The sequence below is a fragment of the Adiantum capillus-veneris genome, chromosome 23 (assembly GCF_014529385.1).
Source record: "Adiantum capillus-veneris isolate H3 chromosome 23, ASM1452938v2, whole genome shotgun sequence".
Lineage (NCBI taxonomy): Eukaryota > Viridiplantae > Streptophyta > Polypodiopsida > Polypodiales > Pteridaceae > Adiantum > Adiantum capillus-veneris.
Genome location: NC_140953.1, coordinates 124,698,353 through 124,716,332, shown reverse-complemented (window position 1 = coordinate 124,716,332; position 17,980 = coordinate 124,698,353). Strand labels below are relative to the sequence as shown.

General features: G+C 40.9%; 1 protein-coding gene across 1 annotated transcript; it reads right to left on the bottom strand.

Moving 5' to 3' along the window:
• Positions 1 to 8,562: 8,562 nt before the first annotated feature.
• LOC147428490 (uncharacterized) lies at positions 8,563 to 12,630 on the bottom strand. The gene is made up of 3 exons (XM_086497164.1): positions 12,472 to 12,630; positions 12,048 to 12,215; positions 8,563 to 9,122 (listed from the first exon to the last, which is right to left on the bottom strand). The coding sequence occupies exons 1-3, from the start codon at positions 12,553 to 12,555 to the stop codon at positions 8,808 to 8,810; spliced, it is 567 nt and encodes a 188-aa protein (XP_086353290.1). The 5' UTR covers positions 12,556 to 12,630; the 3' UTR covers positions 8,563 to 8,807.
• Positions 12,631 to 17,980: the final 5,350 nt, after the last annotated feature.

The window sequence follows — 17,980 nt, the reverse complement described above, 5'->3', positions numbered from 1 at the left end:
CTTTCTTGTAATGATGTATAGGTACGTTTCGATTGTCCAAATTGCAGGCCAATATTTGAGTGAAGCTACAAAAAAGCAATGTGAATAGTTAAACATTTCGCCTTGCAATGAAGTGTCATAGACTAAAAATACAAAGTATACAATGCACGTCATGCATAAGTGCCATACAAAAGTATGGTGGAGAGTTGGCACTATGGTCTCTCCAAAAATTATAAGAAACGGAAGCCGTGCCCTGCCCCGTAGCATTTATGTGTTGCGCCAAGCAAGCGTATAGCCATGGAGAATTGAATGCAGATAACGAACCTTGCAGTGTTGTTGAGTTGGAGACGTGCTTGTGCAATTGAAATGTCCACTGTTGTGAGTATATGTCGTCTCTGTCAAACACAAAACACACGTTAAGACCGACGTTACATTAGTTTACATGAAAGAAGTTTATAACATCCAGTTGGTGAGCGCAAGTAAATTTGATGACAAAAAGAATCCAATGGACAGTAAATGTGAAGCTCAATGGACGACCTGAAAAGGAGAAATACCCAAGTGGTAGAAAACATCGTCATCTTTCAAACACAAAATTTAAAAATCAAGATTTACATAATTATATCAAAATGAACGGATAATAAGACTCTAATACTGTGATTAAAAGCGATCGTGTCAAAATAAGAGTGAAGGATACGAAAAAGAAGATGGAAGAGAAGCTTTGGGCATACACACTCACCAATGTACTCCATAAATATGCGAATAATGCAGGCATGTCCCAGAGCCAACTGCAACCATCCTATTCTGCGAGTTTTGTAGCTTCATGGTCCTTGCTTCTCATCCGCTATAATAGTGTGCTCCAAGAGATGACATTTTAGACAACATTTTGTTTCAGTAGCCCTTGACTAACAATATTATCATGAATTATATTGCCCATATGGGCGTTCTGCATAGTGCCACATGCCTTCACGATGCAAGAATAGGCGATTGCATCTAGATAAATGCCCTCACTTTGCATTCACTGAAAATAGGCCAAAGCTTTATGTCCCTACCCCTGTTGAGTATATCCTGCAATCAGTGCGTTTCGAGAGACGACATTCTAGACAAAAAGCTCCTCTAGCATAGGTGATTGAAATGCCCTCGCTTTGCATCTACTGAAAACAATCAAAGCCTTATCCCTGTTGTGCATATCCCTCAATCCCCCAATCAATGCATTCCAAGAGATGACATTCCGAACGAGAAGCTCCTGTCGCAAGCTTTGTGCATTCTGAAGTACACCACATTTGGCATACATGTCGACCAAGGCAGTACCAAGCACTATGTTGTTTTGAAACAATCCTTGACTCAATATCATTATGAATATTTTGGCCCATATGAACATGTTGCATAGTGTCACATGCCTTCAAAGGTGATTGCATATGGAGAGATGTCTTTGCTTCTCAGTCATTGCAATATTGTGCTCCAAGAGATGATGTTTCGGACAAGAAGCTTGTGAGGAAGCACAAATGCTTTCTAAAGTACACCACAATTGGCATACATGTTAACCAAGGTAGTGCCACACACAACATTTTTGTTTCAACTGCCCTTGAATAACAATATCATCATGAATTATCTTGCCCATATTGGCGTTCTGCATAGTGCCACATGCCTTCAAATGCAAGCATTGGTGATTGCATCTGGGTAAATGCTCTCACATTGCATCTACTGAAAACAGCCCAAAGCTTTCTGTCCCTGCCCTTGTTGAGTATATCATGCAATCAGCATGTATCCTACTTCTAAGCATATGCTTTAAGTGAGCTGACCTCTTCGTATCCATGTTTGCTTGCATAGAAGATATTGCTGCTTTCTTGGTGCTACTCTGAAACCGTACGACATCGCTGCCAGAAGATATTGCTGCTTTCTTGGTGCTGCTTTGAAACCGTACTGCCAATAAATTATATAGCTCTTTGAAAAGGTATCAACAATTGGCTATGAAAAGCGAGCATAGATTTGAAAAGCGAGCATAGAGGGGCTTCAATTGATCGTATGGCGCTGCCACTAATCTGACGTCAGAGAATTGGGCTACATGAATGAAGCTGCGCGCTCAGATATCTTATATGAGCATATTGTCACATGCCTTCGAAGATGATTGCATCTAGAGAGACATGAGTTGATCTATTCGTCTCCATGTTTGCTTGTGTAGAAGAGATTGCTGCTTTCTGGCGTTGCTCTGCTCCTTGATCTTTTTCTCTCTGAGTTATTGCTCCTTTGAAGCCCACATATCCCTGTGTGTGTGTGTGTGTGTGTGTGTGTGTGTGTGTGTGTGTGTGTGTGTGTGTTCGAGCTTCCTCATATCGCCTGGCTGCCTGGCAAATTTTCGAGCATGGGACCGAGAAGATGAATGTCAATCAAGGCATAGTGCATAGAGTTTAGGAGAGGCAGAGGGGCTCTGTGCAGGAATTGGAAAAAAAGAGCAATTGCGAGCGCGCGATTTAAAAAAAGCCCACATATCTGTGTGTGTGTGTGTGTGTGTGTGTGTGTGTGTGTGTGTGTGTGTGTGTGTGTGTGTGTGTGTGTGTGTGTGTGTGTGTGTGTGTGTTCGAGCTTCCTCATATTGCCTTGCTTCCTGGCGAATCTTCGAGCATGGGACCTGTAGGGTAGACGAATGTCAGTCAAGGCATTGTGCGCGGAGGGGTTCTGTTGTGCGTGTAGGAGTCGGGGGAAAAAAAAAGCAATTGCGAGCGCGCGATTAAAAAAGCCTAAAAAAAGATCCTTGGGAGCTGCTTGCCATGCGATTCGGATCAAAGCCAATGGCTGAGATCACGCCAAGCGGCCTCTTCTTGCATCAAGAATTCGAAAAAGTATCTTAGGCTCACCAAGTAAAAATTATCTCAAGCTCTTTCCCTTTAATTTTACCCCTTCCGGTGGAGAGAGAGAGAGAGAGAGAGAGAGCTCCTACTCTTTGCCAAATACCCGAGAGCGAAAGAGAAAGAGATTTATCCCCTTCCTTCTTCCTACTCCCTTGCCAAATATCCCCGAGCGAAAGGAAGCAAGCTTTTCCCTTCCCCTCATGCTCTCTTGTCGGATACTCGAGAGCAAAAAAGAGAGATATGGTCGTTCTCAAGCCCAAACCCCTTGCTTCCCTCTTCCTCTTGCCCGAAGTTTTTTTCTCTCCTCTCTTCTTTCTAATCTCTCCCAAAACCAATGCTGCTCCCCCTCCTTTTTTATGCAACTTTTTTTTTTTTTTTTGCCAAAAATAACCCCCCTCTAAAGAAAACCCCACCGTGATTGACATGGGAGGAAAGGGACTTATGATATGGCACCCGGGACCACAAAAACCAACACAACCTATGCCAAAATCGTGCACCAAGGCCTCTTGAGAACTTCTCATGTCATGCACGTTGCCATCCAAGCCCTGTAGCGACCGGCCCAAGCCCACGAAGCCCTCCCCTCCTTCTATGCTCACTACCATGCGTTATCTTTCTGTTTTTCTCTTCTCCCTTCACTCTACCCTACCCTTGAATTTTCAAGTCCGACACATTAAAACTTTGGGCGACCAAAGTGTATTTGGTCCCCATTCAATCCTAGGGTAGCCTCACCATGGCCACCAACGTGGGCATACATATTGATCAAAGCATTGTTGAGTACCCCATTTGGCTTACATGTCAACCAAGGCATCGCCAAGCACTCTTGCCAATTCCATGTTGGGCACATCCCACATTCAATGCACTCCAAAATTCCTCATTCCCAACAATAGGCTCTTCAAGCGCTTATAATACTTTCTAAAGTGTCAAACTCAACATTTTTACCTTCCTGGCAGAAGTCATCAATTATTTTATCATAATTCATGCATCTTGGACCTCTGAAAGCCCATAAAGCTTTGTAGGGTAGAGGAGCCGATTTAGAGACGCTCAAATTGTATGCACCAATTTAAGGAAATTCAAATCTTTCCAACTCAATCTCCCATAATATTCCATGATTTTGAATAAAAATGATGTCAAAATATAGCTTATGTGAAACTCTTTATGTAAAAAATCTCTACCTCACCAAGTTTTTAAATTTAAAAAAAAGATATGGTGCATTTATTCGAAGGTTGTTCTAGTTTTGGATCCGTACTTTTATTGGCTCCTCTACCCTAGAAAAACCAAAATTGACCATGTCTTTCCCGAATTAAATCCAATGTGCCTGGTAAAGCCTAGCTTGTACCCAGTATGGCTTCTGACTTAAGTCCCATGCATCCAACCCTATTGTTTGCATGAAATACCTCCGATTCAACATTTGTAGCCATATCTGTCAGTTACACTCAAGCATAAGCACAAGAAGATGTAGAAATTTTCTCATGTAGGAAAAGGGAGCCTTTTTCAATGTTTTTCATACAATACAAAACATCATGAGCTTCTGTGAGGGAGGCACGACATACCTAGCTAGGTACGATTTGGGGGGGCCGGCGGTCCTCTGCCCCCAATCGTACCTAGCTAGGTATGTGGTGCCTCCGGAACAGAAGCTCATGATGTTGAGGTAAGTCATAATGTGGGAATTATTGTGAGAATCTGTCCAAAACTTCTTGTGAAGATTGTCTCAATTCGGCAAAACGGAGCAAATGCTTCCTAATTCTTGATTTTCCTATCCCGTGTGCAAAACAACACGACAGCAAATGAGAAGGTATCCCCATGGTCTTTTATAGAGCTCTTTGTTAGAGCACACAATGATGGAGAAGGGGGAAACTTTCCCCCTTCCACAGTGGAGAGAGAAAGCTCCTGCTCGTTTCCAAATACCCAAAAGCGAGAGAGAGAGAGAGAGAGAGAGAGAGAGAAATCCCCTACCTTGCCAAGCGAAAGGAAGAAAGCTTTTCACTTTGTCCTGCTCTCTTGTCGAATACTTGGGGGTGAGATATGGTCGTCCTCGCCTCTCTCAAGACCTTGATTGATTCTGTGCAGTAGCAGCCCCAATCCCTTGCTTCCCTCTTCCTCCTGCCCAAAGTTTTTATCCCCCCTCCCTTCTTTCTAACCTCCCTCTCCTTTTTTTAATGCAACAAGTCCCCTTTTTTCTTTTTTGCCAAAAATTCCCCCTCCCCCCCCCCCCCCACCGTGACTGACGTGGCAGGCAAGGGACCCGGCATTGCACGAAACCTGATACCTCACAAGAAGATTTACAAATTTTCTCATGTAGGAAAATGGAGTCTTTTTCAGTGTTTTTCATACAATGCATAACATCATGAGCTTCTGCTCGAGAGGCACCATATACCTAGCTAGGTACGTTTGGGGGCAGGGGACCACCAGGCCGGCGGTCTCCTACCCCCAGTCCTACCTAGCTAGGTATGCAGTGCCTCCCTCACAAAAGCTCATGATGTTGAGGTAAGTCACAATGTGAGAATTATTATGAAAATCTGTCCAAAACTTCTTGTGGGCCTATGCCAAAATGGTGCACCACGGCCTCCCGAGCACGTCTCCTTTCGTGCACACCGTCATCCAACCCCTATAGCAGACGGTGCAAACTTGAATTTCCAATGGTGGGCCCATTAAACCTTTGGGCGACCAAAACAATAGGCTCTTCAAGCACTTTTAATACTTTCTAAAATGCATCACATTTGGTATTCAGCGCGAGGAATACATTTCCAAACTCATCATTTTTACCTTCTTGGCCCGTTAGTCATCAATTATTTCATCGTAATCCATGCATCTTGGACCTCTAAAAGCCCATAAAGCTTCGTGGACAAACCAAAATTGACCATGGTTAAAGAAGTGTTTTAAATAGGTTTTATCTAGTACATGGCACCCACATGACATTCAACACCAATACTCACCCAATTTATAAGTTGGATCCTTTAAGCATGGAAGAGCACCATTGCATAGAGTATAGGATGAAAAGCCAACCTGCATGCAAAGATACAAGAATCTAAAACTCAGTTATAGAGCCACCTAGCCCAACACTAACTCCTCGGAAAATCTCGATGAAGAAAAGGCTAACATATAAGAGCTCATCTGAAAAGAGTAGCAATTCTTGGAAATTTTTCCAAAACCTTGGAAAAGCTACTATGGGAAACTTTAGAGGTACATTGACCATATTTGGAGGGCTTTTGCACTAAACTTCTCTAAACTTTTGTAGGTTTTCTCACCTTTGAATTTTAAATTTAGAGATAAATCTAGGTGGGATTCCGCTAAACCTAGGGTTTATAAGGCATTGTGGCTAGCACCCACATTTACTTATTTATTGTAAATTCCCTATCTATTAAAAAGCAAGAGACTCCACCTTTGAGTATCAATGAGAGGTAGAATATTTATGGAAAACCTTGGATTTTTCTTCCTTTTGCAATGTTCAATCAAGCAAATGGCTTTTAATTGTAGTCTCTCGTCGATTGTCAAGCCTAATAGTAAAGTTGTGAATTTGGGTGTGTTCTGACTTTTAGGACAATTGATCTTGGGCCAATTTCAGTAAGAGATAGTCCTCACATTGAGGTCAAGAAAATTTATTGTGGTTTCTAAGGCTGACATTTTCTTAAGCTTCATAATTATTTCAACTTAAGTGACAGTGGTTTGCAATAAACACTCAAAAGTGAGAAGGAAATTGAAATCAAAATTTAGAAATCAAAGGATAAGTAGTTGCCAACAAGATGTCATTGAGGATATCTAAAGCACAATAGCAAGTTTTGTAGTTATATAGAGAATGGTGATATGAAAGCAAAAAAAAATGATGTATGGCTATGAGTATCAAGAGGACAAGTAGCATTTAAACATCGAGAAATCCGAGGAGCCAATATGAGTTGAGGTAATTGCAAGTATTGTGGTCTTCAACGAGGGGCATTCATAATTGCACCATACACACATGCATTTCCACACAAAAAAAATGTGATTGTTTTCGAATTTTTTTAGGGCACACATATGGCATTCATAATTGCACCATGCACACATGCAACTCCGAATTGTTTTGGGATTGTTTTCATTAATTTTGATTGGTGGGAGTAATCCACTAATCTTATTTGGGCTAGCTTATTTTGTGTTGACACACAGGCTTGTCATAGACCAAAAGCAGATCATTCGTGAAGAAACCATGCTTTTGGTTGAAGATGATGTTGGGAATGTTTTGGAATTTTGTTGCAATATAAGTACATCCTCATGCATCTTATCACATGTAGCAACATGTAATCTTATTGCATCCTGTACATAAAGTTGCTCGATCGATCATGCACCTACTTTCATGTATATTGTTACACGAACACCCACCATGTACATGCAAGAAGATGCCTACAAGTTGAATGAATGTAGTGATGCACAATTAAAAGCAGAGACAAAAATGCTATTGTAGGAATGCTATAATAACTTTCCACTCAACCATCGCCCTCACTAGCCAAGCATGTTATAAGGTGCTTGTTCGACCAATTCCCACTTCCCCAAACCCCAAAAAACATCATCCATCGTACCCTTTCACAAGACCATGGTCATTAGTAGTAGCCAGTACCAGCTGTTTCCCAAAAAAGTTAAGAAACCAGTACCTCACTTTCCATATGGCATTAAACGCACCCATATACGAGGCCAGCTATTTTCCTATCTCAGGCCATTGTGCATGTCAAAACAAGTGCCAGGTAAACTTCCTGTCATTTGACATGCAAGAATGTGTTAATCACCTATTGTTTATTCATGTGCATGTGCCTATGGCGAAACACTTGAAACTGTGTAGATCCTTGTCTTTCTTACATACATCTATTGTACACGTCATGTTACACAGCATGTAAAAGTGGCACTTGGGAAAGTGCCCATCTCTTAGATACCTGTGATTTTAGGCCCTACTCGCATAATATTGACTACATATACTACATAAACATGCCACTGACCTCGTCAATGCGCAATTGACATGCCACAATGCAGTTCAAAGATGCATGTTTCACAGCTAGCAAGCCTAAATTGAAGAAACAGCTAGCATAACCCAACCAACCAATAGCGCAAGACACAAAATGTTGGTGAAAAACCAATCAAATCAACCTTCAAGGCTGACCCAAGTGCTCGAAAAAGACCTATTTCTCGTGTAATCCCACCAACCACCTTTTGAGATTTATCCCTAGATTTTAATCTCGAAGGGGAACACTGAATAAACCTACAAAATTTGAAGAAACTTATAAAAACCTTCAAATATGATCAATTTACCTGTACGACTTCTCATATTTAGGTTTTCCAAGTTTTCAGAAAAATATTTATTTTCGGGCACTGGCTAACCGTCCTCTACATTGCTGAAGACAGTTACCATTGGGCCTCCTGAATGGTCAAATGACCACATCACTACAGACCATGAAGCACTATGGGTTTTCAAAAACACAGTCTGGAACAAGAAGCACACAGATAGGTACTGTAGCAACTTCTTACTCGAACCCATAAAAATACGCCAAAAACCGACAACCCTGGAACATTGAAAGACAAGAACTACACATAACAAAGACAATCTGGTAAGGCCTGGATCCACCAAAAGCGATAAAGCTAATACTGACAAGAGAGTAGAAGAAACGTCTCGTTCCTCCTGCCGCAAGAAAAATATACTGCAACAAATTTAGAGTGCAGCAGACAACCCTTCACAAACGTATGTATTTGACAGATACAAAGAGCCCAAGGGTCTCTAGTAGGCTTCAAAACCATCACTAAACAGATGCTGGGAAGAGGTAAGGCAAAAGTACTCGGTACATTTGGTATCTAAGAAGCAACATACCATTGTGCAAGGGATCATCCCAACCTCATCCAGGACAAAAGCAAGAGGCTTAAGGCCACATTGCTGCATGCATAGATGCTCATTGGTAAGGCCTCAATCAATTTCTTTTGCTTGCTATGTCGTTCGCTCAAGCCTGTGAAACTCAAAAACAACAGAAAAGTCTAAGACAATTTGACCTCCACGTCCACTCCAGCTGGTATATCCAGTTGCATCAAAGCGTCAATTGTCCCCGCATTTGGGTTCTCCAGATCGATAAGACGCTGATGTGTCCGTATCTCAAAGTGCTCTCTAGAGTCCTTATTGACATGGGGGGACCTCAGCACACAATACAAGCGCCTCCTAGTGGGCAGAGGCACTGGACCCATAATCTTCGTCTCAGTGCTGCGAGCAGCATCTAGGATCAACTTTATGGCTTCCTCGATACGATCAACCCAATAGGACTTCAGCTTGATTCGAATCTTCTGCTTCGGCAGAGCCTGTTGAAAAAACAAATTTGTTCAGCAAAAGCTTCCAGGTACACGGAGAAGGGAATGCTTTTGAAAGCTCAAAAAGAACTTAGAAAATCAATAGAAACAGGAAACGAGTATCATCTCCAGTAAATTAACATGAAGAGATTACGTCTCACAAATAGTTGAATCGAGGGAAAAGAGAACATGATACCTAAATGATCTAGCTATAAAGGAAAGTGCAAGATTATATCCACAAGACAATAAAACCATCCATTCTAGCTAATTCAACCTTTCTCATACAATGCTGGTGGTAGTAATAGACTTAAAATAACAGTCCTTCCTAAAAATTCAAGAAGCAAAAGTCACATAATAAAAGTCCCTTCTAAAAGTTCAACATATAACTATGCCAAAAAGAAGGGGAAACCACTTACCTTGCCAACAGGCATAAAGGAGATATTGGAAAAGAAACCCTGACCTCAGAAATGTAAACATTAAAGAAACTGCAAGTACAGACTAAAAGAACAAGACAAAATGCCCCCCACCCTCACCCCCAAACACCCCGCAGGCCAACAAAATTTCTTATAAATAGTGGCAAGGCCGAAACACAACACAAAATCTCTTTATCGCAAAAGCACTAGATTTCCCAGTCTAGCATAAAATAAAATTATACCCCCCTCTGGTCCGCTGGGATATCCAATCATGCAATCTTTCAGCAAGCGACTTGATCACATCCGAATTGACTTGTGAGCAAATACAACTTTTCACCTTTTAAATATTTTGTATCTCTCATCCATTCCATATTTGGTGATACCCATCAACAGATCTTTAAGTCTAGAAACTTTCAGAAGATATTTCTTGCCAGTAAAAGCCATTTTGTTGATACTTCAATCAAGTCAACTTGCCTCAAAAAGACTCCTTTCAGTCTTCCTGTCATTAGAATGAGTGATATTCAAAGCATGCAGTCACAGTAACTCTAAGAAGAACCTTTCAGCCTTCCCTTTAGTTCTTCTCCTGCAAGAAATCCTTTCATAATGGCAGTTAATGCTTACCCCACATCATTCAGACAACTGCAGTCAGAAATGACAATGCTAATTGTGATGTATGCATTTCTGTGAGTTTGTGTGTGTGTGACACACGCGCATGTACAAGAGAGCCAGAGACAGACGGAGAGAGAGATCTACATATTTACATTTTTCCAATGCCTATGAGATGAAAATTTTATACAAAAATATATCCCATGGACATGCAACGAAGAGAATAGTATTCGGAATGAGGCAGCTCAGTAAATGACTCCATAGGAAGGCACAAAGCTGAGAGGAGGAAAATCATAGTCACGTGGAACAGGAAACGGGACCGAGACCGACAAGGTCATCAAAGACGGAAATGGCTTGCTCATTTCACTGGAACGGTTTTAAGACGGATTTTTATAGGTATATTGTGAATATAATGTTTACAACTCCCTAAAGAAACGGTAAAACGGAGCGCAAAAAAAATGGGGGACTTTGCAAACGGAGTTCCCAATCCCATAGGCCTCGAAACAGAATTTCCTGGTAACTATGAGGAAAATATATTTCGGATCCGCGTGACGTAGAGATTTGCATTGCAGATGCAAATCAAATGGACAGGAAACTATAACTGATTTAGGGCGTACGAGTGTCAAAGGTGTAAAGCAATGAGCAAAACCTACCTTGCCCCACATCATCAAATGAAACCTTCTGCTTATAACAATGTAATATGCAGTACATTACTGCTCAAGAATTCACACTAAACGGGGAAGGTGATGCATCATGGAGGCAAACTTCCATATATAATCTGGCTAGCAAACTCTGGGTAACATGACAGCCCACTTCATGTGAACCACTCAAAGTCAAGAAATCGGTCGGTCAAACAGCCATAAAACTTTTAATGCATCCAAAAAATGAAGACATTTTCTCATTATAAAAGTTACCCATGAGAAGGTCAAACAGCTGCCCCTCTCTGGCTTTTTCTTGCAAGTTGTTAACATTCACCATCTGCTACATGGAGTCCAAGGTGCTACATAGGCCTAGCCCAGGCAAATCACACTCGGAGAACATCAACACTAGCCAATCAGACACATCAATCTTGATTTTTCATAAATTGCAATCCAGTCACTACAGAGAAATTTACAACAAATCAACGTCCATAGTGCTCCATAATAGAACGCCTCACTTCAGGCTATAACATTATACAAGACCATCTATTGAGGAAGCAATTTTTCGTTGTGATTGACAAAACTTGGGGATAGGAAATTTTGCTTACAGGGAAACAACAAAGGCTGACCAACTGAGAAGTCTGGCGAACATACACAATAGAACCTCGTGTGGTCTTTGCACAGATGGACTACAATTGCCAGTGAGCTGAAAAAGGATAGCAGGTAGCTCTATCTAAGTAGCATTCGGCAGAGAATGTAAAGTATCTCATGTCACCCTAAGCGAATGAGGCAGTGTCGATGAGAAAAAGATCCAGATAAAAGTAGACATTCCTCCAGGATGATAAATACGCACATCCACCAGAGCAAACAAGTAAAGCATCAATACGCATCAAGATAAACTAATATAATCTAGCTGATGAGCCAGAAAATTGGACAGTTTCACTAACAAGTGTCCTCCAATGGGCCAGATCAAGCTAAGAATGCATATGAGCTGTAGACAATCATGGTTTTACACCCATAGGTACCACAAAGACATCTTCCACAACCACACAAATGGATCAGGCGATCCAACAAAATGATAAATACATGGCCCAAGAGCACATCAGCAAGACCAAAGATGACTCAAAATGAAAAGAAAACTTGATGCCCAACAGATTAATAACAAGCGCATATTGACATTGGCTTCTTGTTGTAAATATTAGCCAGCAGACATGAAGAAACACCAAAGTAACCATCAATGCAACCACAAACTCTCATCCAAAGAGACTGCAAAGAAATACCAGTGGAGGCGCCTCTGCCGTTGTTGCTCTGATGGGAAGCACAGCAGCAGAATTTTCATGGGGATGAAAAGAGACATGTGACAGTGCCTGAATTAAACTCGACAGCCTGATTCCCTTTGGTGAATCATTCATTCGCAAACCATCAAAGCTCACAATGCTGCCACCCGCCTACAATAAACCGAAGATTCAGCATCTGCCCAGCTTTCCATTTGAAATCAAATGTGGGACTCCTTTCAGATATTCAGAAGCCCATGCTCTCTCTCTCTCTCTCTCTCTCTCTCTCTCTCTCTCTCTCTCTCTCTCTCTCTCTCTCTCTCTCTCTCTCTCTCTCTCTCTCTCTCTCTCTCAATGGTTTCCTACGACGTTACAATACTCTTCTTCTTCTTCTTCTCTCATGAAAGTAAGAGTGTGAAAGAGTAGCTACCTGGTTGTACGTGGGAACCGAGCGTCGTGAGGACGTGTTGGCAGCCAACACGGACGAAGAGCAGGAAGAGAGCGTAAGCGCCATGGCCACAGCAGTGTCGACACTCACTCTATCAAAATTAAGATAAAACCGAGAGAGAGAGAGAGAGAGAGAGAGAGAGAGAGGGCCTTTTTTTTGTTTTAGAGAGAGAGAGAGAGAGAGAGAGAGAGAGAGAGAGAGAGAGAGAGAGAGAGAGAGAGAGATTGATTTAAACAAAACACAATCAAAGGTCTATCCCCCCCCCCCCCCCCCCCCCCCAAAACACACACACAAACACGCACAGGAGAGAAGAAGGGAAGCAAAAGTAGAACCACCTCATAGATCTATCTGACGAGTCTTGAGTGAGAGACACACACACACACACACACGAAGAAGAAGAAGAATTTCAAACGCTGTATAAAAAAGCCCCAAGAGACTTTCAAGATCTATCCGACAAGTCTTGAGCTCAAGACCTTCAAGATCCTGACGAATGAGACAGAGGAAGAAAAGAATTTTTTTAATCCATGGCTGTACTTTCTCATGGAGAATCAACAATAGGGAGTGGTTGTAGCAAGCTAGGTTGCTTCGCTTTGTCCTACTTAGTGTAGGATGTCTTTTTTTAATGTGGCGAGTAAAAGTATGTCTCAATTGCATTTATTGTGGCTTGAATTCAGGATGCCTAGCATAAAATGGGACATGTGATTCAAACATAGGATTCTTCTTTAAGTAATAAGTGACACATAGGCTCAAGCTAGAGAGAAGATAACCATCTTGTAGAAAATATGGTTCTTGTGTCTTTCGAAGTGCTATGGCTGATATGCCATCTTTAAAATCAAAATTAGTAGCATTCATCTACCATAGATGTGAGATCATTGTGGGTAAGCTACAAATGCAACATTAGAGCATGGTTGCTCTGATAGTGCATTTACTACTTGATTGTGTTAACATTGGGATAAAGACCATGTCGGCAAGCCCAACACCATTAACACCCATCGCTGACTCACTAACCTTATTCTTTGGATATAGTAGATGAATAAGGGGTCACATTTAATTCATCATGTAGTGACACACACCAAGCAAGCCTCCCGCTTCTCATCTCCTTCCTTATTGCACATGCACACTCCTTAGCGTGCAGCATTGGTGCATGGGCGAGTAGGCAGCCATTTTGGAGCTTAGCATCGGAGCTTGGTGCAGGCAAGATCACGTAGATCTAGAGTAGATTGAGTAGAGAAGCATTAGGTGAGCTTCATTTCATCTCATAGTGTGTACATGAGCAGGTGTGAGCTGCATTTGGCTCATAGGAGCATTTGGGAGTGTATGTGTGGATAGATTTGTAGAACAAATTTTCAATTCGTTTTGCATATCTGTTTTGTCCCTTATGCATAGCTCATTTTAGGTTGATTCTCAAATTTTGTGACCGTTTTTGTGCTCTACAACTTGTAGTTGGACGTTTCTTTAGATTCTTCACCGACTTTGAGGTAGAACATTCACCTTGCCTGCAAGTCATAGGTAAATAGTAGTAGAATTTCGCAGCCTGATTTTAGTTTTCTTCAAATGAGATTTTGAAGACACCTGTCATCATACTTCATCATTTTTTTTATTTCTACAAATTTGCATGAGAAAGTTTTTGCATATTCCTCACGATTTGGGAGATATGATGATGTGATTGCAGGTTGGTCTAGTTTCATTACACTTGAGAGCCATTGTTGTTTGGTTTGACATCAACAGTGACATGATTTTTTCTTAGAGGATTAGACTCGGCATAGGTGGAGCAGACTCAACATGCATACATAGACATACAATACAACTGCTCATGCAAGTGCGCAATTTTATGTGCACTTAGAGAGCGCTTCATAGCTATACGTGCTTTGGTTTATGTATGACATATGTGGGTTAGAGATTTATTTCTACAGCTTATATATATAGCCAAATTGGCTTGTTCATTCTACAAGATTATGCGTGTCTAGATACAAGTTTCATAGGTTACATGTATGTTTGCAGTTTTTAGAGTTTGAAGCAAGTTTCACATCTTCTATGGGAGGTTATGCATACTTGATGTGTTTGTAGTTTTGATTGTAGTTGAACTCTTTTGAGAGCAATCTATCCCCACAGGGATTTGGTTTATGCTTGCATCTCTCATTGGCTTTTGTATATGCGTAGATCTTGCTTTCTACAATAGTGGTTACTGCATACATTGAGTTGTAGATATTGCCAATGTACATCCTTGATGGATCCTCTACTAGAAATCCCCTATATTCGTGTGTTCAAGGGGCATTTTAAAAGCCCCTCCTCCTTGACATATTTTCATGTATTAAATAACCCTTCTTTCTTCGAAACCTATAAAATATTTTCCAAACCTTGTTTTTGAAAAGCCTTTTGTGCATGTAACATTTTAAAATTAGAAAACCACTCTTAACGAACTCACATGCTACTCTTACACATTCCAAGTTTGTGGAACTAGATTGGCATTTACGGCAATCTTGCTCATTTCTGAGACTTGGTCAATAGGTGGTCATTAATGAGCTTAACCATAGTCTCGAGTCTTTGAATAGCCTTTAAAGGATCGTGATGAGGTTTTATTGACTTGGGGGATTCTCGAACGTTGAGATCCTTTTGATGATACAGGTTGTTGAATTCTCCCTTTACAAGCCCTCAACATATGATATGCATACAGAGTATTAGGTGCTTTTGATGCCATGTTGGTAGTCTTTTGAGTCATTTGTGATCAATGTTTGATGTGCCTATAATCAGTTTACACTCTTTATGCATTTGTTTATACTTTTGATAGTGTTTATACTCATTTCGATTTGAGATTTTTCTCATTTTACTAGGGAAACTCTGTCGAATTTTTCCCAAGAATTTGCCATAAATTTGACACTTGGTAGTTATGGCTTCTAGTTCTGAGAAAAGGACATTTATAACATCCAAAAGTTTAATGGGACAAAATTTAGTATTTAAAAGGAGCAGATTCATTATTTTTTGATCTAGAAAGGTTAGTTGGAGCTAGTGTTTGAACACCAACAAGTGGGTGATGGTTACAAAGATGCCTAGTGGAAATCACTCGATGCTAAATCTAGATCCACTATTCTCATACATCTTGCACAATTAGTGTATTTTACTATTGTTAGTGAAACTACTTCTTGTGCCCTATGGGAGAATTTATGTAGCACATATGCGAGCAAGAGTGCAAGTAATAAATTCTATTTGATGAAGAAGTTGTGTGAGTTTTGTATGAAAGAATGTAGCACCATTTTCGGACACTTGAATGAGTTCAAGGTTATCTTCAATAAATTGACATCACAAGGAATCAATTTTGATAAAGAAGATTAGCCTAAATTCTTGGTATGCTCTCTTCCTTTATCATCGGATACTTTCTACACAGCCATAAGTAACTTTGTGCCTAAAGGAAAGTTGGTCTAGTCGATAGTTTGCTCACTAAGGAGATTTGTAGGAAATCTCTACCAAGAGTGGTGACGCTAATGTTGCACAGTCTTGTCTCATGGAGGCTTGGGAGTTGGTCTTCTTGACTTTATTATAGGAAATCACTAAGGAGATTCTGGAAAGTCTTGGAAGAAATTTTGGAAGACTCTAGAAGATGGCATCATCGCCTATGTCATCGCTTGCATTGTCACTAGAAGAATCTAGAAGGATCTAGAAGGTTCTAAAAGTATCAAGGTGATTCTAGAAGTTTTTAGAAGCTTGGAGAAGATTTGGGAAGAATCTAGAAATTTTTGGAAAGCTCTAGAAAGTTAAAGAAGGATCTAGAAGGTTCTAGAAGACCTAGAAGGATCAAGCAGGTTCTAGAAGATTCTAACCTCCTCAAGAAGAACCTAGACAGTTCTAACCTCCTCAAGCACTAGTATAAATCTGGGTCTTGGGCCACAACACCCTCAGTTTTTTCAACACCAGTTGTGAGGCTCCTATGAGGAAAGCCCTCTTCTAGTTCTTATCTTATGTTCAATAGTCTTGTCCTTGCAATCAATCCTTGTCTTGTACTCAAGTCATGTAATCCAAGTCTTGTATCTAGCTCTCTTAATAAAGTATTAGTCTTGTAATCAAGATTAAGCTTATCATCAAGTCCCAAGTTCTTGTACATTGTGAGCACCTCCTCTTGCTCTCTTCTATCTCTATACGCGCTCATAACAGTTTGGCACTGCCATCATGGCTTACCTAGCCATGCAATAATGTATTTTGGAAAGCATTGCGTCCACCTTGCAAAAGGTGCAACAACAAATGCAAGAGATACATGCACAACAGAAAGAAGAGCAATCACACTTGCCAAGTCTAGTGGTGCAATAGCTTCAACCCCCGTCCCACTCCCAAGAGCTTCAACCCCCACTACAAGAACTCGTCCAAGGGGTCAAGTAGAGAAACCACACTTTCCAAGTCCAGTAGTGCAAGAGCCTCAAAACCCCCAGTGCAAGAACTCGTCCAAGGGGTCAAGTAGAGAAACCACACTTTCCAAGTCCAATAGTGCAAGAGCCTCAATCACCAATCCAAGAAGCCAATACGTTCAAAAATCCTCCCGTGGTTTCAGCTAGTTCACCAAAACAAAGGAAGGAGCCCGAGGACAACTTACCTGAAAAGTATGATGGGATAGGATTGAAATTCTTCCAACAAGTGGAGTTGTTTATATGCATGCAACCAAAGCTTTATCCAGATGGTGCTTTTCAAATTAATCTCATTGGTGCACTTCTCTCAACACGCTTTGGAGAAGTAGTTGTTGAAACCAAGCTTAGCAATCTATGTCAAAGGTATCACCCTTCTTCATTCGTTGGGAAATGAATGGGGAAGCTTTCTGTTTTTAGGATATTTATCACTATCATGGACTTCCAGGTGACATTATTTCAAATCAAGGACCAGAGTTGCTATCAAGCTTTTGGAAAAACTTGTTCAAGATTCAAGTTGTAAAGATTAAACTCTCTTCATCCAATCATCCACAAAGTGATGGACGAACAAAGGGGGTGAATCTAGCCGTAGAGCAGTACCATCAATGCACAATCAACTACCATCAACACCTAATGATGGATGTCCACATGAATCATTGAGTGAAGAATTGGAGTGCCACAGATTTAGTCACACATCTACAAAGCATTCACAAAGAATTGGGAGTAAATATTAGAAGAGCTCAACAGAGGTATAAAGCTAGTGTGGAAAAACATCAAATGCAACATCCACTATACAAGATTAAGGATTGAGTGTGGCTTCTCCACTGTGATCTATGTTCATCTCACCCTTTGCAAAATCTAGATTATCAAAGACTTGGACCATTTGGCCAAGTAAATCCAGTCACATATCATCTCCAGTTTCCATAGTCTATGCGAATTTATGCAATCTTCCATGTTTTAGTATTGGAGTCTTATTGGTCCAAACTTCATGAGTACCATCAACATCCATCCATCAAGCTTTGCTCCCATGCCAAGAAGCAAAACTGCTCCTCGTGGAACTCGTCCCTAAAGGAGGGGATAATGTCATGGAGACTTGAGAGTCG